At 42.1% G+C, this 26668-nt stretch overlaps 1 protein-coding gene across 1 annotated transcript in view; it reads left to right on the forward strand.

Annotated features, from left to right (window-relative positions):
* Positions 1–779: 779 nt before the first annotated feature.
* GTF2F2 (general transcription factor IIF subunit 2) overlaps positions 780–26668 on the forward strand; it is a 142122-nt gene continuing 116233 nt past the window's right edge. The window contains exons 1-4 of the mRNA XM_061133736.1: positions 780–1039; positions 13642–13715; positions 21091–21109; positions 22307–22451. Of these exons, the coding sequence (XP_060989719.1) occupies positions 974–1039; positions 13642–13715; positions 21091–21109; positions 22307–22451 (304 nt within the window). The 5' untranslated portion in view covers positions 780–973. The remainder of the gene's footprint in view (positions 1040–13641; positions 13716–21090; positions 21110–22306; positions 22452–26668) is intronic.

The following is a 26668-nucleotide window of genomic DNA, read 5'->3' on the forward strand; positions in this document are numbered from 1 at the left end:
TCTTTAAGCAGGGGAGCTGAACAATCAGATTTTTCTGTTACATGTCTATTGTCATTGATCTCATGAAACGGCTCCAAACTTGTGGACACAGCCGGGAAAGGAGAGGGTGGGACAGACTGAGAGGGTAGTGTTGACACATACACATCACCATGTGTAAGACAGCTGTTAACAGCTCGTGGGGAGTTGCTCTAGAGCACGGGAGCTCAGGTCGGGGTTCTCTGACAACCTAGACGGGTGGGATAGAGGCGGGGCTGGAGGGGGGCTCAAGAGGCAGGGGACATATGAATACTTACAGCTGATTCACGTTGTCTTAGAGCAGAAACTAACACAGCATTGTAAAGCGCTTATACTCCAATTAAAAATCAACTAAAAACAATAGCAAACAAACAAAAACAAAGGGCTCTGGGTTTTGGAGTCTTAAAGGGGTGCGCCCTACTCGTTTAATTGAAGGTGCTCGGGGTAGCCTTTCAATAAAGACGACTCTGCTAATTCATTTTATTTATTTCTCCTACCTCGTCCTCCAAATGCTGTCTTTCTCTCCTTGGCCAGGTTTGGACATACACTGACAGCCTTTGTCTCTTTAAACCCCGTTTTTCTGTTTTGACACTTTCTTCTGTTACTCAGACCTGGTCTTTATGTGTACTGCTGATGTTTGCGCCCATCCCAACCTCTGTTTTAATTACTCAGACACAGCCCCTGGAAGTAGCCACGCCCACTCAAGAAGTTGCGCGCCGATGAAGTTTGTCCTCAGTAGCGCGCCGTACTGACGGCCCCAGCGCGCAGGCGCAGTTCCCCGCTCCCGGCGGCGTGTGTTCGTCTTTCCCAGGGCTCCCGGCATCCCGGAAGTTGGACCGCGGGCTCTTCACAGTCAACCTCTTGCCAGTGTTTGCCGTGTGCTTCGGTCCCTCGTCTCGCAGTCCCAGCTCCCGGGGCCGCTGCTCTAGGTCCGCAGGTCTCCGCCGGCGACAGACCCATGGCCGAGCGCGGAGAACTCGACCTGACTGGCGCCAAGCAGAACACTGGAGTGTGGTTGGTCAAGGTAAGGTTCGCGTGGCTCCCGCTTGCGCGCCTTTTAAAGTAGTTTTAAGTGACTTGAGGGGAGAAGGAACTGGCAACCCACTCCAGTATTCTTGCCTGGGAAATTCCATGGATGGAGGACCCTGGTGGGCTACAGTCCATGGGGTCGCAAAGGATCGGACACGACTGAGCGACTTCACTTTCTTTCTGTAGTTCCTTTTGGAGAAGGAAATGGCAACCCATTCCGGTGTTCTTGCCTGGAGAATCCCATGGACAGAGGGGCCTGGTGGGCTGTAGTCTATGGGGTTGCAAAGAGTCGGACACAACTGAGCAACTAACACACACACACACGCACACACACACACGACTGGAGACAGTCCCAGTTCGTGCGCCTTTTAAAGCTCATTACGGCTCTCTCGTTAGAGCTTCGCTTACCTTGAGAGGCAGGGTTGGTTGTTAGGCTTGTTTGCAGACGAGGACATTGGTTCAGGGACACCCAGTGTGTTTCAGCCAACTAAGAGTCTGAACGTGCCTGGAATGGATCTCCTTGTCCCATGACCTGGATTTTCTGGGTTCCTGTCTTGATGGCCCCCCAGTTTGAGCATTTTACACCAGACTGAAGAATTTCTTCATCTCCTTTTGGTGAAACTGAGTTCAGTCATCAATCTCTATAAGAAAGTTGACCGTTTGCTTTCTGGGTAGTTTTCCGAGCCAGAAAGTAGACTGGTCTCTGCATACTCTGGTGGCTCAGATGGTAAAGCATCAGCCTGCAATGCAGGAGACCCGGGTTCGATCCCTGGCTTGGGAAGATCTCCTGGAGAAGGGAATGGCAACCCACTCCAGTATCCTTGCCTGGAAAATCCCATTCGGAGGAGCCTGATAGGTTACAGTCCATGGGGTTGCAAAGAGTTGGACAGGACTAAGCGACTTCAGTTTCACTCCTACAGTGTTCTTTTAGGTTGATGACGCTTATGGAGTTCCCAGGAGAGCTGAGAGAGCTCTCACCTCAGGGAAGGAGAGACCATGGACGGGAGTGTTCTTTTAGAGCTCGACTGGGTCTCAGGTGAAACTGACTGTCAGTAATTTTTTTTTTTTTTTGTAAAGGCAGCATTTTGATTAACCCTTAGAAAGTACTTACTGGGCTTCCCTTGTGGCTCAGCTGGTAAGGAATCCACTTGCAATGTGGGAGGGTTGGGAAGATCCCCTGGAGAAGGGAAAGGCTACCTACTCCAGTATTCTGGCCTAGAGAATTCCATGGACCGTATAGTCCAAGGGGTTGCAAAGAGTTGGACACGACTGAGCAACTTTCACTTCTTCATTTAGTGAGTACACTATTTATGCCTTACTTTTTCATATTGGGGACTGTTGTTTCTTAGGAAGTTTTCATAAGACATGTGTATATTCAAAATGTGATTATGACAGTCTTGAAAACTCAAGTAAAATGTAGAGACTTTGTTAGATTTTTAGAAAGCTTTTATCACATGTCTGAGTTCTTATCAGTTAAATCTGAGAGGCCCTTCCAGTCTTCCTCTCTGATGTAGCTCCCTTATGATTAAGTTCAGTTCAGTCGCTCAATTGTGTCTGACTCTGTGACCCCATGGACTGCAGCACGCCAGGCTTCCCTGTCCATCACCGACTCCCGGAGCTTACTCAAATTCATGCCCATCTAGTTGGTGATGCCTTCCAGCCATCTCAGCCTCTGTCGTCCCCTTCTCCTGCCTGTATGATTATTCACTAGCATGTTGAACCTGTATTAACATTCTTCAAAGCACATGCACAGTCATATTTCACAAGAGTAGGCTTGTTGCCTGTCACACCCAGAACTGTGTTTGGCATAAGGTAAATAGCTGAGATAATGTGAGGTATGCATGAATGAATGAATGAATGAACTTGTATTCTTCATCCTTAGCCTTAATCTCTGGTGCTGATTTGAATTATCACAGTGACATCAGTGTGATTTAAAATGGCGGAGTAACCAAGTATCTCTCTCCTCCTGCATGCTAAGTGGAGAGATATTATTAGGGAGGAAATCTCCTTTGCAGACGGAAAGAGCTTGAAAAGATGGCCAGAGCTTGAGGCGATGTGTTTGTGCTTGGAGCACAGTAGATGCTCAATAAATGTTGTTTGCCTTACAGAGGTTTGGATGGGGGGCCCAAAGTATCTCCGTAGCATACCATGGAGAGTGGTTCTGAAATGCAAGAGTGAACATGCACAGTAACATGGTGTGGGCTGGAAAACAAAGAGAACATCATGCCTAGAGTAGCAGATTGGGACTATATACTGATATTGTCACGTTGTGAAATGGGAGTGTTTTAACTCTAGTCTACAGGAAATGAGGAGACTCTTGGAGGATTTTGAGTAAGGCAGGGGTACAAATGATTCTTTTAGGGGGAAAAAAAAAGCTTGAAGATAACCAGAGTCAAAATTAGAAAATTATCACAGGATCCTAGACATTTGATAGTGAAGTCTCAAGAGTTAGGGAAACTTTTTCAGCAAAAGTTGTTAGGATGCCGTGACTGACTAAATGAGGATGTAAGAGAAAGTTACAAATCTAAGAAAGTTACAAATCTACAAAGTTAAGAAATTTTAGTGTTCTCTCTTATATGGCCATTTGAATACATTTTATCACTTTAAAGAGAAGTCTTACTAATGATAGTTCAAATTAGAATTTTTTAATTCAAATTAGAATTTGAATAGAACCACATACAATTTTAAATCTTTTTGCTCTATGTTCGTATTTCTTATTATAAATCATGCCTTGAGCTTTGAGGATCATTTGTTGCAAAATATGTGAGTTCCTAGAGTATCGCAAGTTTATGGGCCATGTTTGTTCATAATTAATTTGTTCATTATTAATTTCATCACTAGACAAGTAAGGAAAAGGATAAATACAGTAAGAGTTATACATATAAGATCTCTCAGTTTTAAGCAAAGTAAAAAGTTATCCGGTAGGATCAGGGAAGACTTCATGGGGAAGCTGACATTTAAGAAGAGCCTATGGAGTTGATTAGTTAGGGAAAAAATAAAAAGTTCTGAGCAGGGCTGGTGAGTGTGTTCAGGAAAAGGCAAATAGAGTGGAAGATTGTGTACCAGAATGTCCACTACCTGTATCTGTTCTGACCAGTGAAATGCTGCAGGGAGGGAGTAATTGGCCAGGTGGCGGTGGTCAGGCTCCACTCACACCCTACAGCTGGGATCATCCGTGGCGCTGCGCACACGCGTCGTGGTGTGGTCTATATAAGCACCACCTGAAACACTCCTGTAGTCGACGTGAGTCTAGTTGAGTCGGGTAGTCGTTGCTGCTGCTGTGTCAGCCATTAGAAAATAAAGCATGTCCGTGTTGCTGCTGCAAATAAAGACTGTCTGCGGTCCCTGTAGTGCCTCGCATCTTCGTCCAGCTTCCCCGCTCGTGCCTTGCCCACCCTGGGGTCAGCGAACAGTGAGATGCAGCAAGACAAAGGCCATTTCTGGAGTTCTAAATACCTTAAATCTACAAGAGAACGATGATCTAATTAAGTTTTGATAGATAATAGACGTGACTGGATTTAACTTTACAATAGATGTTGCCTGCTAAAAAAAACATAACCTACAATTTTTCCCTGCTCGGAGAGCTCACCCCTCGTAGTGGGCATTACCCGGTTCCTGGTGCTCAGTCTTTGCCACTGTCATGCTGCCAGCCGGTCACACTACTACTGTTGCACACTGTACCACATGATGATCTAAAAGTGATATTCAAGAACATTTTAGCATAGTTCTGTTGTTTGGCTTCCAACATTTAGACTTCTGGAAAAGTCATCTTCTCTAGTTCTGATTGGCTGGAGGGTAGGGTACCTGATGGGGAAGAGGAGAAGATGAAACGCGCAGCGTTTTTAGGAGTGGTGGGGTTTTTGTAAGTAATGAATATCCTATCAGAGCTTGAATGATAAGAAAACTATCTTTCTTGGAGGAAATGGCCAAGTGGAGGTATTGACAAGCATTGCGGTAGGTTCACCCAACAGCTTTCTGGCCAGCGTAAAGATGTGTTTCAGGTCCCATCAGCCTTCCTCCTGTGAGCATTTTGATTGATGTTTGTTGGAGGAGAGAATCAGGACCGAAGGGATGGACATCATCCTCTGTCAATGTTGGGTCCTCCATTCAATAGCTCAGTTGGTAAAGAATCTGCCTGCAATGTAGGAGACCCTGGTTCGATTCCTGGATCAAGAAGATCCGCTGCAGAGGGGATAGGCTACCCACTCCAGTATTCTTGGGCTTCCTTTGTGGCTCAGCTGGTAAAGAATCCTCCCACAGTGCGGGAGACCTGGGTTCAATCCCTGGGTTGGGAAGATCTACTGGAGAAGGGAAAGCCTACCCACTCCCGTATTCTGGCCTGGAGAGTTCCATGGACTGTATAGTCCATGGGGTCGCAAAGAGTCGTACACGACTGAGTGACTTTCACTTTCATTCAACACTTCAAAAGCCATCACGCTTAGCTTTTCTTTTTTCACAGACAAATAAGCAGTCAGACATTGGCAGCCAGAGAGAAAGCTATCTACCAGGGAGAGATGAAACTGGAATGGTTGATACCCCAAAGCCTTGCAGGAGAAAAAGAAACTTATAACGTGCCAAGTATTTTACAAAGCAAACCTGTGAAGTAGGTACTAATTATCTATATTTTTCAGATGGTAAAATTGAGGCTTAGGGAGGTTAAATTATCCTGCCCAAGCATGGAACAGTGATTCAAATTTAGGTCTGTTTGGCTACAAAGCTTATGCCAGGAATAGGAAGTATCCTTTCCCCCTACACCTGCCCCATCCCTTGGGTCTCTTTAATGAGTCTTTGCCCTGGAGAACAGAAGTGGCCGGGCGGGGTGGGGGGGGGGTGGCGGGCGGGGATTTGTTTTATGGCGTTGGGTCTTGTCAGCTCAGTACATTGACCTTCAAGACAATGTGTAAGTAAAAGCTGCCTGATACATATTGGATTCCCAGGGAGGCTGGTTCTGAGGTGATGAGCATGCAGGGGTTTGTTATAGAGTGCTGTTGGGCTCATCCCCTGTGGAAGGAAAAGGACTCAGGCAGGATTGGGCACAGGGTGGTTTGGCCCAGGAGGAGTACGTGATCGTGGTCAACTCTTCAGTGGAAGCACTTGCAAAGAGAGCTAAGAACTGCGGGCTGTCTGTGGCCACACTCCCAGCAGCTCGAGGGATAAGGCCTTCATTCCTAAATGAAGAAATGAGTGCCACTTCAGTGTCCACACAGAGCTCTTAATTTGCTTGTTTACTCTGGGAGAAGCATGGCTTTGGAGACTAGTTGTTGGGGAACTAGATACTTGATGAAACAAAGCTGGCAAACAAGCTTAGGAGATTAACCTCTGTATATACCACCTTGGCCCCTTGGCTTCAGAGGCGCAGTTGACCTTACTACTCTTTAGCTTGAGCGAGTGGGCGGGCAGATGGATTTCTTCCACAGGCTTTCAGTGATCACCAGTCATGTGTTCTAGGCTCTGAGTACGTTACTGTGAGCAAGAATGGTCAGGGTATGTACTCTGTAAACTAGAGTCTGTAGGGCGCTCCCTGAGACAGACATCAGGCAGTACTGGTCCTAATGAAAACAGTTACACACAGATAGATAAGGTCACTGAAGAAAGAAATACTGTTTTGTGAGTGTAAATAACAAAGGAACGTAGTCTAGAGGTCAAGGGAATTTCTCTGAGAAAATGATGCTGAAGTGAGGCATTTGCTGTCACTCCCTGGTCTTGGGAAATCTGAGAAAACATCCCCTGTTGTGCCTGTTCTCTTGTTTCCACCTGCCTGCCTTTAATGAATGTGGAGACAGTGGAAACAACACAGCTATCTCACAAGTGACAAGTTGACGAGAGTGTTTGGGGGAAATTGATTCAGAATAGAATTCAGGTAATTATGTGAAGAGATAATATGTTAATTAGGTTGACTGGCTTAATTGTTTCATGTGCTTATAAAACCATATTGTACACCTTAAATATACAGCTTTATTTAAAGCTAAAATGTAAGGTTTTGATTAAAAATAGCAGTTGTCCAAAAAAATTTTGGAGCCTCAGAACCATATATACCATTATTTTTTCCTTTTCCTTCTCCTTCCTTTTTTTTCTTTAAATATTTATTTGTTTATTTTTGGCTGTGCTGGGTCTTTGTTGCTGTGTGCAGGATTTCTCTAGTTGTGGTGCGTAGGCTTCTCATCGCAGTGGCTGCTTCTGTTGCAGAGCTGGGGCGCCAGGGTGGACGGCCTTTGGGAGCTGCAGTCGCTGGCTTAGTTGCCCTGGGGCATGTGGGGTCTTCCTGGACCAGGGATCGAATAGAGTTCCCTGCTTTGCAAGGCGGGCTTCTAAGCCCTGGACCACCAGCCAAGTCCTCTTCCCAACTTAATGAGTTGGAGCTTTGGGGAAGCCCATCTCCATAATCTCTTGGTATAAAAAGTTATATATGATTGACATACTATCATCATTGTATTCTTCTAGTTTTCATTACAAGGGTATAGTATTTTGGCAACCTTTTGAATTAAATAAGCTAGTAGGCTTACCTTAGGAACTTTCAGTCTTATTTTAATAATGATGATAGTGCAGTATGAGCTCCAGACTTGTTTTTATCAGTTAACTTCAGGCACATAATCTTTTGTTTAAGTTGGCCAGTTGCTTGTATCAGATTCAATTATTGTACTGAGTATGATTCTTAATTTCATTTTATAACACGTAGTTACTTCATTTAGAACTGTTGTCTTGTTTGACGGCCTAAATTGTGGTCTCAGGCAGTTTGACCACAGAGTCTCTGACCTGGTTATGTATTGAAGGACTGTGGTCTCAGCAGGAGCTCTGAAACATTCTTGTCTTCTCTTTACCTTAGCAGCATGGCAGGGAACCAGCAATAAGGGGTCAGTGGCAGGCTGGAAAATGTTTCACTCTACTCTTGGTGTTTTCCCCTTCTCCCTCCCCCTGATTTTAAGGTAGATCTCTGGAATAAGGTTTCCCTTTGAGAATGCAATGAGATTTATTAAATTCCATAGCTGGGGTTTATTCTGATAACACCATCATTGTCATTACATTAACAGTAGCTAATGTTTCGTTAACAGGATCCAGTCATTAAAATAATAACTCTGTTGCTACCGTGTGCTAGTCTGTTCTTCATGTTAGGGATGGGGCAGCAAGCAGAGCAGACGAACAGCCGCCTCGTGCAGGTTACGTTCTAATGGAGGGAGAGTGAAGGATAAACAGAAGTGTATAACAAGTGCTGAGTGCTCTGAAGAAAAATAAATCAGGGTGAAGAGTGCAGAAAGTAGCTGAGGATGCTGTTTTAATAAGGTGGGAAGGGGCCTCACTGATAAGCTGGGCCTTGAGCAGAGCAGGAATGCCCTTCACATGTTTGGGGGAAGCACATTCCAGACAGAAGTAACAGCAAATCAAAGGCCCTCAGAGGGGATGGTGCTGGGAATGTTGGTGGATCTGTGTGGTTAGAGTCCAGTGAGTGAAAGCAGTAGGAGGTGAGGCCATGGATCTCAGTGGACTGAATCATCTGAGACGTTACAGAATTTTTACAGTGAATGCCATGGGAGGCTAGTAGCCATAGAGAGGAGGCATGGATGGTGATGGTGGAGCCGGACTGCCTTGGTTAGAATCCTGGCTTCACCACTAGTAATTGTGAGACTTTGGACGAATGATAACTTTTTGGTGCCTTAGTTGCTTCTCTGTGAAATGGGATAATAATAAAGTTGTTATGAGGATCAAGTGGGGTAAAGTTTTAAAGTGCTTAGAAAAGCATCTGGCACATAGTAAACACTATGTAGATGTCTGTTAAATAAACTGAAAGGCTTCGAGCAGAACAGTGTCATCTGACTTCTGTTTTAATATGGTCACTTTGGCTGCTGTGTTGAGACTAAAGTGGACATGAACAGTAATCATACAAGAGCTGATGGGGGCTTGGATTAGGATGGTTGCCCTGGAGTTGGTGAGAAGGACGTGGAGTCAGATATAATTTGAAGGTATTGCTAACAGGCTGTGTCAGAATGTGAGAAAAAGGAGCTATTCAAGGTAAGTCCAGGTTTCAGACTGAGTACCTGAAAGGATGGAGTTGACTTTTACTACGTTATGGAAGGTTGCAGGGGGAATAGGTTCATGAGTAAGAATCAGTTCTTGAGTGGAGATTTGAGTTTGAAATGTCTCCTGAATATTCAGATGGAGAGTTTGAGTAAGCAGCTGGTTGTATAATTTGGGACTTGAGGGGAGAGCTGTAAATTTGGGAGTTGTAGTTACACAGATGGTATTTAAAGTCTTGGGATGACTTTGAAGAGGAGAGGCTTGAGGATGGAAATCAGCGCTGGCCCTCTCAGGTTAAAAGGTCAGGAAGATGAGAATCTAGATGTGTGGAGGCCGAAAAAGGAAAGTCTGGAGAAGTGGGAGGAAAATCAAGAGAGACTGTGGTGACCGGACGCCAAGTGAAGAAAGCGTTTGAAGAAGGGGGAGACAATAGATTCTCAGATATTTCTGATAGGTCTGCAAGATGAGGACTGAACGTTGGCTTGACATTGTGGAGCGCTTTTGTAACCATGGGCAGCAGTGTCAGTGGGAGTGGTGGAGGTGAGAGCCTGTCTAGAGCAGAAGACAGCGGCAGAGGAGGAACTGTGGTCAGCCAGCAGAGACCGCTCACTCAGAGCCTTGCGATTGGAGAGAGGCAGAGACACGGGACAGGGGGTGGGAAGGATTAAGGAGCCTGCCCTTCCCAGGGGTGTGACCACGAGTCCATTTGCTCACTTCCCTGTGCCTCAGTTTCCTCACTTGTAAAAAGGAAAAAATAAAAGGATTGTGGAGAATTAAATGGTTAATATATTTTAAACATTTAAAAGAGAGCTTGTAACTTAATGTGTTTGTTATCTATTGCTATATAACATATCATCACAGGCTTAGTAGCATAAAATAGCACACACTTTTAATATCATAGTTTCTGTGGTTCGGGAGTTTCCTGGCGTGGCTTGGTTGGGCAGATGCAGTCAGGGTGTCACACAAGGGTGCAAGTATCAGTGGGTGGGGATCATTGAGGGCCATCTTAGGGTCTTCTGCCACTTTTGGTAAGCTCTCTGTCCCCTGGTGGCTCAGACAGTAAAGAATCTGCCTGCAATGCAGGAGGCTTAGGTTTGATCCCTGGGTCAGGAAGATTTTCCAGGAGACGGGAATGGCTACCCACCCAAGTGTTCTTTCTTGGAGAATTCCATGATCAGGGAAGCTTGGAAAGCTACATATAGTCCATGGGATTGCAAAGAGTCGGACACTACTGAGCAACTAACACTTTCACTTTGGGCTTCCCTGGTGGCTCAGATGGTAAAGAGTTTGCCTGCAATGTGGGAGACCTGGGTTCGAGCCCCTGGGTCAGGAAGATCCCCTGGAGAAGGGAATGGCAGCCCACCCCAATATTCTTGCCTGGAGAATTCCATGGACAGAGTAGTCTGGTGGACTTGGGGTCGCAAAGAGTTGGACATGACTGAGCCACTAACACACACATCATCATTGTTATTCTGTTGGGAGAATAAAGAAGGGAGTGGAGGGGAGAAAGGGTAGCATGGAAGGAACGATGTCCTGGGTTAGACTAGGCAAAAATTCAGTGCGCATGTGGAGGGAGTGGCCACAGTTCATCTGTGAAGAGAGAGAGCAGAGTAGAAGGCTCCCCTGTGGCTAAGCTAGAAGCTTTCTTCTGATGGTTCAGTGGAAGAGGAAGTTGGGTTATCATCTTGGAGGGCAGAGGGAGCAAGCGGGGTCACAGGGTTGAGGAGTGACACGGACATGTGGCCCGTCTGCAGTGGTTTTCCCGCTGCAGGTGACAGCTGACCAGGGAGAGGGAGTTAGATTGCCCAGCATCTTGAAGAGCTTACTTGATGTTAGTCGCCAAGGATTTCAGGGGAGATCATTTAGCATGGTTGTTTTTCTTCAGATGCTCAGGTGCAAGTGTGGAGGAGGAATAACACAATCAAATAAAACAATACATATATTGATTAATAAGATAAGCAATATTACTAGTATCACTTGGCTTTAATCAGGGTTAGGTTCTGCCAGGCCAGTATGATGGTGGGAGTTAGGGACAAGAGAATGATTATAATGACGGGCTGTGAAATGTAGTTCCATCAAAGAGAGAAGGGAGGACATGAGCAGATGGGGACAGAGTCAGAGATGTGAAGGATGGAAGAACTGTTGGAGCCGAAGTACCGAGGAGAGGGCCAGAGAGTTAGGAGACGGTGGTCAGAACGGTTCCTTGAAATACACTTTATGGAAAGGGTAATGTTCTTGTCAATGAGAACATCTTAACAGTATTTGAAACAGTTACTTGGAATATGATGTAGAAAAGACACCATCTTTCCTCTAAGGACTTTATTGGGAAGCATAGCTCGAGATTGATTGTTAGAGCAGGCTGCTATCTGTAGAACTCCATTTCCTCTTTGTGTTAGAGTAATTGATAAGAAGATTCCCTTGGGCTAAAAATCAGACAAAGCCAGAAGCAAAGGCTAACATGTTAGGCAGGATTTCAAGATTGCGGCCATGAGGTAATAATTTACATAGTCTGAGGATTCAGGGTTTTATTTGATGTAACGGTATTTGCCCAGATCAGTTTCACATCTTGCATTTGGTTCTGACAGGTACTGTTGACCTTTGCTTCTTTGACTCACCGTGACAGCACCTTGAGTTTCCTTTGTGGGCACCGCCGCTCCCCCTCTTCATTCTGGTGATCCGAAGGGTGTTGACGCTCCCTCCCCAAGGGTGTCACTGGCTCAGGCTGGCAGTGCAGGGCTCTCATCTCTGGTTAGTAACAGGCCAGACGAAGGACCTGTGACCTGGTCAGAGCCACAAGAGAAAAATGACTTTGCTGGGGATTTGGGGAAGAACTCTTGTTCTTCAGGAGTGGCTTCAGCCGTTGTGCTACATACGGGGGAAGGCTGTCATAGAAGTGAGTCAGTGTGCTGAGGAGAGCTGAGAGGTGAGAGTCCTGGTGATGGTATTTGAGCCCTTAACACTACTTAACCTTAACACTACTTGTGGAATATTTAGTTACTTTTGCCAGTAAATCTTCTGTATGCCTGAGTGGGTTTTCTTCTCATCTGTAATCAAAGCAGACCTAATAGGTAGGTACAGTTATCATAAGAAATTTGCCAAATCCTGTAAACTTGCATGAATAGTGGAGCACAGTATAGTTGAAACTTTAAGATATGGAATCGTCAAAACTCCTTTTCCTTTAGAGGATCTATAGTATGTAAAGGATGGTGTACAAAGAGAGCATTTGACCAGTCTGGAGTCTTTGACTGATACTAGCTAACCATGTTATTTCAGTCCTCTGAGCCTCGGTTTTCTTATCTACAGAAAGAGGAGAGCGGTAGCAGTTTTGTGGGGTGATTGGGAGGATTAAATGGGATTGTGGGTGCAAAATGTACAGCATGGTACCTGGCACTGTGGGCTCCCTTCCCCTGCGTCTTTTCCAGACTTCTGGCATATTTTTGACACAGTAGTTGTTCAATTTATTTTAGTGTAAGGAATGAACAAATACCACTAGGGTCTTCTTTTCTTAAATTTTTACTTGATTCAAAGCACTGCAGTTCAACTAATAGTCATGTGGTTCTTCTTGTAAATGAAACTTTGTTAGAATTTTTTCCTTTCCAGCTTTGGAAGCTCTCTTTGACTCTGTTATGCATTCATGTTATGATTCCAGACTTACTGTGGAAAATAAAAATGACACCTGACACTCAGCCCTTGGTTTGTGTGAGGCATTGCGCTTCATACTTCATGTGTAGCATCTTACTCCTCCAAGGATAGGGTCACCTTAAACGTATGTACTGATTCCCGAGTTCGAACTATGTCTTAGAAGAAATAACAGATGGCCCATGGTAGTTTTATGCTCTTAACCTTTTGAGATTTTGATTGCATATATCTGGTTGCGCACACAATATAGTGTATTGGTTAAAAGCATAGGCATTGGAACTAGAGTGCCTGGATTTGAATCCTGGGTCCTCATTTGCCAATTTTATACCCTTGGCTAAATTTTATAATCCCTGGGTGCTCCAAATGCATAGTTTGTGCAGTGGGGATAATGAACAGTGCCTACCTCATATAGATGTGAGGTATAAATGTTTGGAAAGTGCATATCACAGTGTCAGAAAAGTAGTGTTATATAAGTGCTGGTTGTTACATTGCATAATTTCTTTTATTTCAGCAGATCTTTCATCATATTAGTTATCTTATACATCATAAAACATGACTTTTCAAATCATCTTAAACTCATTAGTGTCTCTACATAACGTGTCAGTGTTATTCTCCCAGAAGCCTTTTCTGGTAGCTTTTCTCATCTCTGAACTTTTATTAGACTTGCTTGGGGACATAAATTAGCACTTCATTATTGTTCAGCTATATGACCAGTTTTAGTTTTGTGTCACCAACTCAACTGGTGTTAAACACTTTGAGAGCTAAAATCGTTTCTTACATGTCTTAGTATCTCTTTAGTGCAAAACACATAATCAGAGCTTGCTATTTAGTGGTCAGTTATGACAGACAGAAACTAAAATAGAAGCTGTATATCACTTTATGCTTAAAAGGATTTGTTAGCTTGTTTGCATCCAAAATCTAGTTTAATAGTGTTTTGTTTTCTTTTAGGTTCCCAAATATTTGTCGCAGCAATGGGCTAAAGCCCCTGGAAGAGGTGAAGTTGGGAAGCTGAGGATTGCCAAGTAAGTTATTTATGAATTTTTGACATTTTATGAAACTTGTTTGAATTTATTTTCCAAGTGCTTTTAAATGTAATTATAGAGTTCTTTTTCAAACAGAGAATTTATCTGGAAAATAAGAAATGATGAGCTTGCCAAGGCTTGTTAAGAGCTGGTTAGGTGCCCTGTAAGCAAATTGTACTTGATATTTACACCTGTCGTCAGAGGAGTGTGTGTGTGCATGCGCGTACACACACACACACACACTCCTCTCTGACGACAGGTGTAAATATCAGGTACAATTTGCTGCTAAAACCTATTGGCAGTAAATTAGCAGAGTATGTAGTTCTCTCATCTGTTCGTCCTCTGCATCTTTAAGGAGGTATGCTTGAGTTGGCCATAGCTGGATGTGCCAAGTGCTTCAGTAGAGGGATTTTGCCGCTCTGCCACCATACCTATTGATAGAGGCTTTGGAAGAGGGCAGGGCATACCTCTCAAACGGCGCAAGAGTGCTTGGTGTTTCCTGGTTGAGGAACTGGCCTTGTTTGAAAGGGAAGCCCTTGTAGCTCAGCTGGTGTCAGCCACAGGCCTCGCATTCCTTTCTTTCTGCTCGTTCATTCATAGTCCAACTCTGATCAGATACCGCGCCCACTGCTCCACTGAAATAGCTCTTATCTGCCACCAGTATCCTCTTTATCACTGAGTTTTTGCTTGTTAACAGACCACCCCAAAGTTTAGTGGCTCAGAACAAAACCATTTTACTTGTTTTTAATTCTGTGGGGGCAGTTCTAGACAGTTCTTGTTGTGGCTGACCTGGCTGGTCTTCCTGGCTAGAATGGTCTTACTTGTGTGTCTGGGGTTGGCTTACTATCAGCCAGGGCAGTGGCCATGTGTGTTTCATCTCCATTGTGTTCATTCACGTGATGGTGACAGAGTTCCTAGTAGCAAAAGAGAGGGAAGCCCCACTGCACAAACACTTTGCAAACCTGTGCTTGCATCATGTGTGCCAAATGTAGCTTGCAGTAGACTCCACCTCCAGGTGGGATTTGCGGTAAAGAATTTGTAGCCTTTTTAAAAAAAAACAACAACAAGAATCTACCACATTCATGGGCTTCCCTGGTGGCTCAGTGGTAAAGAATCTGCCTGCAATGGAGGAGATGTAAGAGACACGAGTTTGATCCCTGGGTTGGGAAGATCCCCTGGAGAAGGAAATGGCAACCCACTCCAGTATTCTTGCCTGGAGAATCCCATTGACAGAGGAGCATGGCAGGCTACAGTTCTTGGGGTGCCAGAGTCGAACAAGACTGGAGCACAAGCACCGTATCCATATTCTAAAATCTAAGAGTCAACTAGCAGCCCTTCTCGGTTGACCTTCGACGTAACTTGACAGAGTTGATCACTTCTACCCTCACACCGTACTTTTTTCATCTCACTTCTGAGACATCACTTCTCATCTTCTCAGTCTCTGAATGTTATTTGAACACCCTCTGGAGGTGTTCTTTGGAGGAGCAACGCTCTGTTCTTGGATGACGTCATGTCTTTAAAGTAAGAAACTTTGACGCTTTTCTTGTGTTTATGCCCCTAAGTACTTTTTGTTCTTTATCTTACTTACCTTTGTTTCAGACAGATCTTTTAGTTCTTCCTTTTCTTTTCGTAAGCCATATTGGAAACAGGCCTGCTTTTATATCCAGAGTTCTGAAATTAGGTAGAGACCGGTAGTATCTTAAGACGCTACTACACATTTAATAGCAGAACCAGCCTTGAATTCAGTCCTTTGAGTGGTAAGAAAACTCTAGCAGCTTCCAGTTCCGGCCCTGTCAGTTACTCTCCGTGAGACTGTGGACAGACACTTAATCTTCTGAGCTTAGATTCCTCCTTTCCCTGCCATGAAAATTGCATTCCTGAAAATCTCTGTGTATGGAAAATACCTAGTTTAGGATTGTACAGTCTTTCTTCTGGTGTGAGGAAGAGGGAGCTAGTATGGGAAATAGAGTTAAAGGAGCTGAGGTGTAGGGAGACCTATGTAAGCCCTGAAAGTGAAAGTGTAAGTCACTCAGTCGTGTCCGACTCTTTGTGACCCCATGGACTTCTCCAGGCCAGAACACGAGTGGGTAGCCTTTCCCTTCTCCAGGGGATCTTCCCAACCCAGGATCAAACCCAGGTCTCTCGCATTGCAAGTGGTTTCTTTACCAGCTGAGCCACAAGGGAAGCCTATGCAAGCGCTAAGTACTTCTTTGATGCCTAAAGCATCTGTTAAAGGTAGCATGCTAAATAGTCAATAATGGGTATGCTGTGATTTTTCTTGATCACTCTTTGGAAAAAATTTCAAACGTGTCCTTAGTTTAAAGCAGGTCTTTTATATAGTCACATCCAGTATGCCTAGGGTAGCCATGTCCCCATGTTATGGCCAGTTTACATGTTTTACGGTTTACATAGTTTTCTGTGCGATTATTAATAGTGTCCCCTCTCTCACTCCCAGAGTATCCTGGTTCTGGCAATAAACTGTATGTAACTGCTCTGCTGGCTTAGTTGGTAGAGAATCTGCCTGCAATGTAGGAGACCTGGTCCCTGGGTTGAGAAGATCCCTTGGAGCAAAAAATAGCAACCCACTCCAGTATTCTTGCCTGGAGAATCCCATAGACAGAGGAGCCTGGCAGGCTATAGTCCATGGGGTCACAAAGAGTTGGACACAACTGAGAAATTAACACACACTTGCCCTTAATAGTAACAGATGTATGTGTATTTTATATGTAGACTAAAAACCTAGCAGATTCTCTACCTAATGTGAAATATAATCTTGCCTTGTAGAAGAGCTAGATGCTGTTAATGATGAGAACAGATATATAGTGATTGGTTCCCCAAGATTGCTATAGAAATGCTTGAAAAAAGCTTGTTCTGGAGTATGTCTCCTAACTATCTCATTTATGTTTCTAATGTACTTATTTTTCATTCTTCTTACTGATTACTAAGGCCACTATCAAATACGTGTAGGATAAGCAAGGAATGGCTTAGCAGTGCATGTGACTAGGTTATCAAGACTTAATTTCAGCTAAATATGAGTCATCAAAGTTTTGTGGCTGTAAACAAAAGGCTTCATTTATTGGACGATTGTTGTTTCGAGTGAAGTGGGATGATAACCCCTCTTCTTTGTCAGTTAGCTTACAGGGCAAACATTGTGTTCCATTTTCAGTGCTCCACTTAGAGACGTGGACAAATAAGTTCATTCAGTGGAGTGAGACTAGGACAGTGAGAAAACTAAAATCAATTTCCTGTGAGGAACATTTGAAGGGACTGTGGCTGTTCAAGAGAAGATCTAGGGCAAACCAGGTGAAAGTATCTTGTTTTTAAAAACTAGAAGATGTATAATTAAGTACTGATGTTTAGAGGCAGAGTAACCCTTTATGGGTTATCTGTGTGGTTCAAAAAACATATATTTGGGTAAAAAAAAAAAAACAGCTAAGGTTTTAAAAACGCAATGTGCCATACTGATGAGTATAGGCTCAGGAGTCAGTAAGCTCTGGGCTTTATCCAGACATTGTCATTTACCAGCCATGTGACTCTGGGGAAGTTGCTTATTACCCTTTCTTGTTTCCTCATCTGTTAAAAGGAGATGGTATTAATACCTCATGGATTCAGTGTGTGTAAGATACTTAGTAAGTGTTCACATGCTGTCATATCCCACATACTACCCAGTACTGCACGGACTCTGCATCGTGTCTGATGTCTTCTCTCCCGCTCCGATCCCCCAGACATAAACAGCAGCACCAGCTTCCTGTGGTGTGGACGTTGATTCTAGCGAAGAGAGGGCTCGAGGGCGGAGGAGTCGAGGGCGGCAGAGACGGGGGAGGAGCCGGTGCAGCTCTTCCTCAGTGTGGTCTGTTAGCGCCTGAGAGAAGGAGAGTCCAGTTGTGAATAAGCTGAGAGTAGCCGCCCACTTTAACAGCGGTAACGTTTGGGCCGTTTTCATCAAGAGTTCCCCATGGCGTCCCTGAATCATTGTACTTGCATTTCTTTTAATACCTTTGAACATCGGATGGGTATTGCATTTTAATTGGTTTACAGTTTTGCTTTAGTTGTTTAATTTTAAAACGAGCCTTTCTACATAACCATCCTGCCTCAGAAAACTTCCAATTTTCGAAATCTTTGATAAATGTCATGTTTTACTGACAGTCATACAGTCTGTGATAATACAGCTTCTCTCAGAGATGTGTAATTTCTAGTTTTATTTCTAAACACATTTAACGTTCAGGGTCATGTGGGGGCCCACTAATAATGGAAAATATGTAAATAAAAATCAGTGAGATAATTTTCTGTTATAAAAATTGACTAAGTTTACAACAGTGTTACACTGTTGATAGGAGTTTAAATCAGTACAAACTTTCTGAAGGGCAGTCTGGCAACACACATGTATATTAATGCACATATGTACACACACACACACACGGACGTATATGTACATATCATACACACAAGCTGCTCAAAACAAAGTGGAATAACAGTCCACTGTTTTCTCTGCCAGTCAGCTCACAGTGCAAGCATTATGCTCAGTTCTTGGTGCTGCTTTTACAGAAAGACATTGAGAGACTCATTTCCCAGAGGGGAACTCAGACAATGAGAAAGCTAGGATATTAATAATAAAATCCTCGTGCCTTTGACCCAGCAATTCCATCAATTTCTAAAACCTACCCTGTCAGAATAACAAGCTAGTGATGCAAAGATTGATACACAAAGATAATTGTTCCAGCATTGTTTCTTATGGAGAAAAATGAGTAGCATTCTCAAATTTCTTAGTAAGGGATTAATTAAGTAAACTGGGGACATTTTTAAATTGTTTAATATTTTTAATTTGAAACAGTTTCAAGCCACAGAAAAGTTGGAAGCACAATATAAAGAACTTTTCCACCATATAGATCTGTGTAACACAGCATTCTGTGACTTTTCAGGAATGTAATTTGAATAATTTCCTGTTTTCTAATGTATCATACATTGATATTAATAAGATATCTTTATAAAGTTAGAAATATCAAAAGCCACATTAACTGTTTCATTTTTGTTATTATTTAAATAAATATTTAAATCTCTAAAAGAAAGCAGTAAAGTTTCCCTTAGGGCTATATCTGTTAAATTCAGAATGTGTTAAAGTATATACCTCATTGGGGGAAATAAAGAACTACTTTCTGACAAGGGCATTCTCTCTTGCAGTCACAGTTCACCCTTACAGATGTATGAATTACCAACCAAATAGTACTACTACCTGATCATCAGACTTCACTTAAGGTTTGCCGGTTGTCTCAGTGATGTTTTACAGCGAAAGGATCCAGTCCACAATCTGGCATTACCTCCTGTTGTCAGGTCTCTCTAGTTTTCCTTACATCTGGGAATCCTGTTACAGTTATAAAATCCTGTTTGTAACTGTCCATGGATTGGGACTGTTTTTGTTTTTGCTTTCCCATTAAACTGAGACCTTGAGGATAAAGACCTGCACTCAGGCCATGCACTTGTCACAAGGCCGTGGGTGTGCAGCAGACCCTGAGTTCCGGTGAATGAATGAACCACTGAAGGAAGGCACCGGTTGGAACTCAACCAGTGTTGCCGAGAAAGTACTTTACTAACTGGTCTTCGTGTCTATTCTATGTGTATTTTTTGGTATAAGTTTCTTGGATCATGTCTTTGTCCTTGTTATACTTTTGTTCTTAATCGCTAAGCAAACTCAGTGATTGATCATCAGCTAATAAATACCTCGTGTGAGCTTAGGGAGTTTAACCCTTTAAGTTTGAATATAAATGTTAGATTTGGAGGAACTTTGAATATGGTAGTTGTTATGAACTTTGTACTTGTTATACTTTTGTAGCATTCCATTGCCTAAAGAATAAAGTCTGTGCTCTGTGCTGTGATATTCGAGGTCTTTTGTGGTCTGGTCCCATTTTCCCTGTATAGTTCACTCCTACTATTCCTTATTTTGTCCTTTCCCTCCCAGCCCAATCTGATCACCTGTTTCTGATCAGGCTCTTCCATGACTTTGCTCAGCTGTTTACTTTTGATGCTAGTTCAGAAGTTGCCTCTTGCTGAGCCAATACTTCCCTCTTAAAATAGAAGAGGTAGTGTTCTCCTGTCTGATCCTGGCATATTGTGGCTCTCTTAATTAAAGTTTATCTCATTTTATGGTTATGGGTTTAGCTTTTATATCTTCTGCTGGCTGGGAAAGGGGCCCTGCACTCAGTACTTTGCATATGACAGGTATTTAATACATTTTTTTTTTAAATTAGGCTGTTATTAGGGTGTACATTGATCCTGTATTGGTAAAAAAAAAAAAAAAAACAATTTTAAAACATGTAATTCAAATAAATAAAAAATAGTATGGGACTTCTCTGGTGATATAGTGGATAGGAGTCTGCCTGCCAGTGCAGGGGACACAGGTTCAATCCCTGGCCCAGGCAGATTCCACATGCTGAGGAGCAGCTGAGCCCATGAGCCGCCCCTACCGAGGCCACATGCTGCAACTGCTGACGCCCATTTACCTGGAGCCTGTGCCGTGCAACAAGAAGAAGCCGCTCACTGCGACGCTCTGCACACCACAGCTAGAGAGCAGCCCCTGCTGTCTGCAACTAGAGAAAGCCTGTACGCAACACGGGAGGCTCGGTGCACCCAAAGATGAAAAACAGATTGTAGAAATAGTATAGAGGGATATTTACTGTAGCTGATAGTAGAAGATGTTAGCGGTAGAATCTTGGCTAATTAAAAAATTTTTTTGGCCTGTCTGTAATAAAATTATTTCTGTATGAGCATATTATTTAATAGCAGAGAAGATTGCTTATAATTTTAAAATAAAAATTTTTGATCTTTAAAATTTTGTTAAATGAAACTTCTTCAGCTGGACAAAATAGTAAAATTTGTTGAAGTTCTCTATATCTGGTATTAAACATGCCATTCACATGCTGCTAAATGCTAAAAATACTCAAAAATTAAAGTAAGAATTGTAATAAGATCATTATTTGGCTAAAATATTATTAGGGCAGGTTGTTATAGTGTTAAGAGACTCATAACATCTCAGATATTCATTGGTGGGACTTCCCTGGTAGTTCAGTGGTTACGACTCCATGCTTCCACTGCAGGGGACTCAGGTTTGATCTCTGGTCAGGGAACTAAGAACCCGCGTGCAGTGCAGTGCGGTCAAAAAATAAAATAAAATGAAATATTCATGTGGAATTAATGTGAATTTTTTTCTCCTATAGGATTACAAATAGAATAGTTAGGAGAACCAAAGGTAAATATTAATCTCTGTAAATGTAATATTTTAATATACATATGAAGTTGTGTTTCTTTTATTAATAGTTCTTAGCTTGCATTTGGAAAAAACATGAAATTAAATAATTGAAATGTTTTCTTTCCTCTCTTTCAGAAATCAAGGAAGGACCGAGGTAAGATTATTTCTATGGAAATTTTACTTAAAACATGAGTTTATTTTACTATGCATTAGAATTAGCAAAAAGAGAGTAGTGTTTGCTCTGGAAAACTCCACATGAAACTGGTGGCTGGTCAGGAAAACATAGTGGTGTAAATGCCACCCTTGTGTGAGTGAATAGACTCCTTTCTAGTTGCTCATACTTAGCATTTTTCTACTTTGACTTAAATATCCCCTCTCTTAGTACTATGAAAACTAGTATTGCTTCAGTAACACTTTAACATTATTTCAGAGCGGCAAATGTATTTGACAGATTTTTGAAGGCCTTAGATTTTGACCCATTGAATCTAGGACATAATTTGTGGTACCTGTCACATAGTAGAGAGATACTTAAATAATACTTCATAATCTTTCTGTGTGATTGAAAGATCAGCACTTTAAGTTTATAAATCCCTTTGATGAAAAATTTGGGGAGATATGGTAAAAAGCATTTTGAAAGATTGGGTCTTTCAAAAAAGACCTACTGGGTCTTTTCATTCTAAACCTCAATATTCAGTTTTCCTTATAAATATTTCGTTGTATTTGTTGAAATATTTGAAAGTAAAACAGCACCATGTACTCATATGGTAGTCATTGGATCTAAAAAAGAAAGCCATCCTCTGCTTGTGGGAGTATTTAAGCTTTCTGAGTAAATAGGTCACTTCCCCCTGCTTCAGGTAGTTGCTTTCTTAGTATTTAATGTTCACTCATTCAGCAAATACTGTTTTTCTTCTGTGTGCCAGGCATTTTGCTTGGAGGTGGGTGGATGGATGAATGGATGGATGGATAGTTCTGTTTGTCTATCCATCCATCCACCTAGTATTTATTTATTTACGGGTATAAATATAACAAGACATGGTTCCTTGACTGCAGATACCTTAGGGAAACAAGTTACTTCTATTTTACAAATAGAATTTTTTCAGCCATAGACCAGAAGAAACATTTGAAAGCTATCTTTATAATGGTAGGTTAACCCCATTGTTCAGACAAATAGGAATAGATTCTCTTTTTATGGCTAATTATTAAAGCTTATTTGATAAAATTTTTTAAAATGCTTCATAAAATGAATGGAAAAGAGTCACATTAAAATATTTGATTTAAAGTCACAGTTTCTGTACAAATACTTTGAATACAAAAGTATATTGTAATGAGCTCTCGTTAATGTGTCTACTAGGTTTCATTTACTTTGAATGAGGATCTTGCAAATATTCATGATATTGGTGGAAAACCGGCTTCAGTCAGTGCTCCTAGAGAACATCCATTTGTCTTACAAAGTGTTGGAGGACAGACATTAACCGTGTTCACTGAGAGCTCCTCAGGTGAGTGGGCACAGAATCACTTAAATGCAGCTCCTGTCCCTGTTGTGTGGATTCTCTCTCAGCACACTCTCAAAGGTCATTCCCAGGGCCCTCCCACCTGTGGTTCTTTCTGCCTCTGATTCACATCACGCTGCTTCTCTGCTTGGTGCTGAAGTCCTCTCCTGTGATTGAGGAGTTTTTGGCTGTTGCTGGACGGGTTTCGTTTCCATTTGGGGCATGAAGAAATAGAACAAAGCAGATGGGAGAGTGTGGTGCATCAAGCTGTCTTCTCGGATGTTGAGGAAACAGTATCATGAGTTTTGCCAAGATAAGGTCATCCTTGCCTGTTTTGGTAAATTGATATTCAGCAACTGTAAATTGTGTTTTAAAAAATACTGCTTAATACTAGGGAATATTTAGTCAAAATATAGGAAATACTTTGGCTCTTGTGCGCTTTCTTTATTTCTTAATGCATAGGGATTGACTTCTTTTAATTGGTATCGACTTCTAAGAAGCTCTGTGCATACTTTTAAATTTTGTGTGTTTGCTCTTAAATGTTTTAATAGCGCAGTAAAAGGGGAGCAGGTGTTTCAGTTTGTGAATTAAATATAGACTCTCGTATGTAAGAGTCTATGTTCATTTTCATTGTTTCTTGGTTTTTAAGCTTCACTGAATTTGCAATACTACTAGTAAAGCAACAGGCCACCTCAATTTAATAGAACTAATTTCTCATACCTAATTCAGAAGGTTTATTTGGTTGTATAAAAGAAAAACATCATGGTTTTTGTTGTATTTTCATTAAACATTACAAAGAAAGCTGTAAAAAATTATATGTTAAGAACATTATTGTTTTAACAGAATATACAGTTGATCCTTGAAAAATGGGAAGGTTAAGGGCACCAACACTCACAGTTGAAAACACAGGTATAGTTTACAGTGGGCTCTTCGTGTCCAGGGTTCCTTCATGTTTGCAGTGGTGTGTGCTTGAAGTCAGCAACTGTAGATTGAATAGTACTGTGGTTTTTACCATTGAGAAAAATCTGCATTTAGGTAGACCCTTGAAGTTCGAACCCGTGTTCTTCAGGGGTCAGCTGTACTCCAGCAAATTTCTGTGGTGTCTTAGATTCCCAATATCTGCATAAACTGATGTCAGAAAATCAGTGGGTTTTTTTTTTTCCCTTGGATGTAGAATTTTAAAAAGTGGTAAATTGTAAATTTCCTGTCATGTGGTTTAAAGCCAAGGAAAGTGAAATTGTTAGTTACTCAGTTGTGTCCAGATCTTTTCGAGCTCATGGACTGTAGCCCACCAGGCTCCTCTGTCCATGGAATTCTCCAGGCAAGAATACTGGAGTGGGTTGCCATTCCCTTCTCCCAGGGATCGAACCTGGGTCTCCTGTACTGCAGGCAGATTCTGTACCATCAGCCCCCAGGGTTTGTTTTATTTCATTATTCTGTTGCCATAATTTGTAGTGTAATATTACGGGAAGTAGAGAATGTTAAACAGATGCATTTTCTCCTGTAGAAGATTCAACTATTCAACAAATATTTATTGTGTGCCTCATTGTGCAGGGCACAGCATAGGCACAATCAGTCTAGCAACTGGTTGGATTTAATAAGACCTATTGAACCTGTGAGGTTTTCTCTACTTTTATGGTTGTTCTTGGAGTGGAAGAGGCGTGGCACCAAGATGATAAAAAGAAAGCAGAGTCTGAAAAAAAAGCTTGAGGTGGGGAAACTTGTACTTCCTTGGTAGAAAACTGCACCCTGTTTCAGACTTTTTACCTCTTATCAGGTTGACTCGTTGCTGGTACTTATACAAAAGATGGTGACTTGGAAAGCTGAGGTTTGTTATCCTCAAAATTAATCTTCCGCATTTAATCTTGTGAATCCTTTCGTTAGTGTTGTGCTCTTTCTGAACATCTTGTATTCACCTTTGGGGTCACAGTGTACTCCAAAGTGAATATGGATTATGAGGATTATCTTGCCAGGAATATGGAAAAGGATCAAGACTGTCCTGCTTCTGGAGTTTGTACAGTATGTTCTCTGTAGAGCTGTGATAATGCAAGTGAGGCTGAAGTTGCCGTTAGATGGTGCACACTCCACGGGAAGTCTTTGGTGCCTAATGTCAGCCCTTCTGTCTCATGTCATTGTTCCCTAACTCTCTTTGCACCTTTCTTTTATATATATATATATATATATATATTTTATTTTATTTGACTGCTTTGGGTCTAGTTCCCTGACCAGGAATCTAACCTGGGTCCCCTCCATTGGGAGCACAGTGTCTTAGCTGCTGGACCACCAGGAAGTCCCTTTTTGCATCTTTTTGTGATTTAATTTCCTCGAGAACAAAGGTGGAAGCTGGAGGCTGTTGCAGTAATCCCGAGAAGAGCTGACAGAGATTTGTATCAGCCTGGTAACAGCAACAAAGGTCTAGTCTCTCATCTGATGTCCAGTCCCATCCTTCGTTGTCTTAACAGACAGTCCACTTGGATTTCTCATCACCTGAAATGCAGAAGATACAAAATCAAGTTGACGTCTTCACTCCTTTATTCTCCATATGTCTGCATTTCTGTCAGTAATACATCGTTCTGTTCTGAGCCTGCTCTGACTCACATTCAGTCAGTTGCTTGTCAGGTCATTTCTGTCGTAGAAATACACATTTCCTTCTTGTTTTTTTTTTTTTTAATATTCGTTTTTATTTATTTGCCTCTGCCGGATCTTAACTGCGGCTCGTGCAGTGTGTTTTAGTTGTGGCCTGTGGAATCTGGTTCCCTGACGAGGGACTGAGCTTGATGCCCCTCCATTGAGAGTGCGGAGTCTTAGCCACCGAATCCCCAGGGATGAACCTCATACACATTTCTTGATACCACTTAACCCACCGTCCTCTGAACACCTCAGCCGTCCTCTCTGCCCTCCCAGCTGCTAGAATCCCTTCTCCCTCCCCAGGGCCTCCCGACCCTGCTGCCTCTCCTCCTTCCCTTGTTTTCCTCTGCCAGGGGTTGGTTTGCTTTCTGCAGTCGTAGCCGTCTTTCCCTTATGACTCTGGTCTTTGCTGACTCCGTTCATCTAGACTTTGACGGCAGTAAGGTTTGTGTCACTCCTTTTGTCCCTGAATTAAGCCTTACGGGCAGAGGACCATGTCTCATGCTTATCGCCAGGGTGTCTCATATAGCACTGAACACAGCACATGGGCTTGCTAAAGCAAATATGCGTTGAAATAGTTGATTTTCTCCTAAGAATTACTGGTATTCTAAAGGTATTCTTTAGAGTGATTTTAAGTGAGATGGCTTGTTAGTGACAAAGGATAGATTCTCTTATTTCAAAATTAAGTCCTTTTCTTAAGACACTTGAGATTCAAAATTGAATATTAAATTCCTTTGTTCCCTACTTTATTTCTTGCTCATTTTATTTTTATTTTGGCATGAATGATTCTTTTACTTTTTCTTTGCCAATCTGGTTAGTTCAGTGCTCTGTGATGTGATGCTTGGTTGACCACTAGACACGTTATCATATTGCTTGGTGCATTTCCTGTGTGCTGAGAATCAGTTATATAATTTCAGAGGTTTGAATTAACCTTTATGTGTATCTCTGTGTGCTTTATAGCATTCAAACTACAGCTGTTTTCTTCTGTTGAATTTTTTTCTTATCACTGCTTTTACATGAATTTTGCTGTTGTGTAAATTATCACCATCTGCACAGTGCTAGTTGCCATTGAAATGGAACTCTGAGATTTTTTTTTTTGAAGTATAGTTGATTTACAATGTTGTGTTAATTTACAGTGTTGTGTGTTAATTTCTGCCGTACAGCAAATGATTCAGTTTTATACACATACATTCTTTTAAAAATTCTTTTGGTTTATGGTTTATCATAGCTCCATGTGCTACACAGTCGGACCTTGTTTACCAATTCTATGTATAATGGTTTTCTGTGTCTTGTGAGTCTCTTTCTGTTTTGTAAATAAGTATCATGTTTTTAGATTTCACATATGAATGATATCATGTGACATTTGTCTTTGACCTACTTAGTATGATAATCTGTAAGTCCATCTACTTTGCTGCAAGTGGCATTATTCCATTCTCTTTTGTGGCTGAGTGGTATTCCAGTGTATATGTGTAAACACTGCATCATCTATCCATTCATCTGTTGGTGAACATTTAGGTTGTCTCCATGTCTTAGCTATTGTGAGTAGTGCTGCTACGAACATAGGGGTGCACGTCTTTCTTAGAATTATAGTTGAA

This window comes from Dama dama, chromosome 30, assembly GCF_033118175.1.
Source record: "Dama dama isolate Ldn47 chromosome 30, ASM3311817v1, whole genome shotgun sequence".
NCBI classification, from domain to species: Eukaryota; Metazoa; Chordata; class Mammalia; order Artiodactyla; family Cervidae; genus Dama; species Dama dama.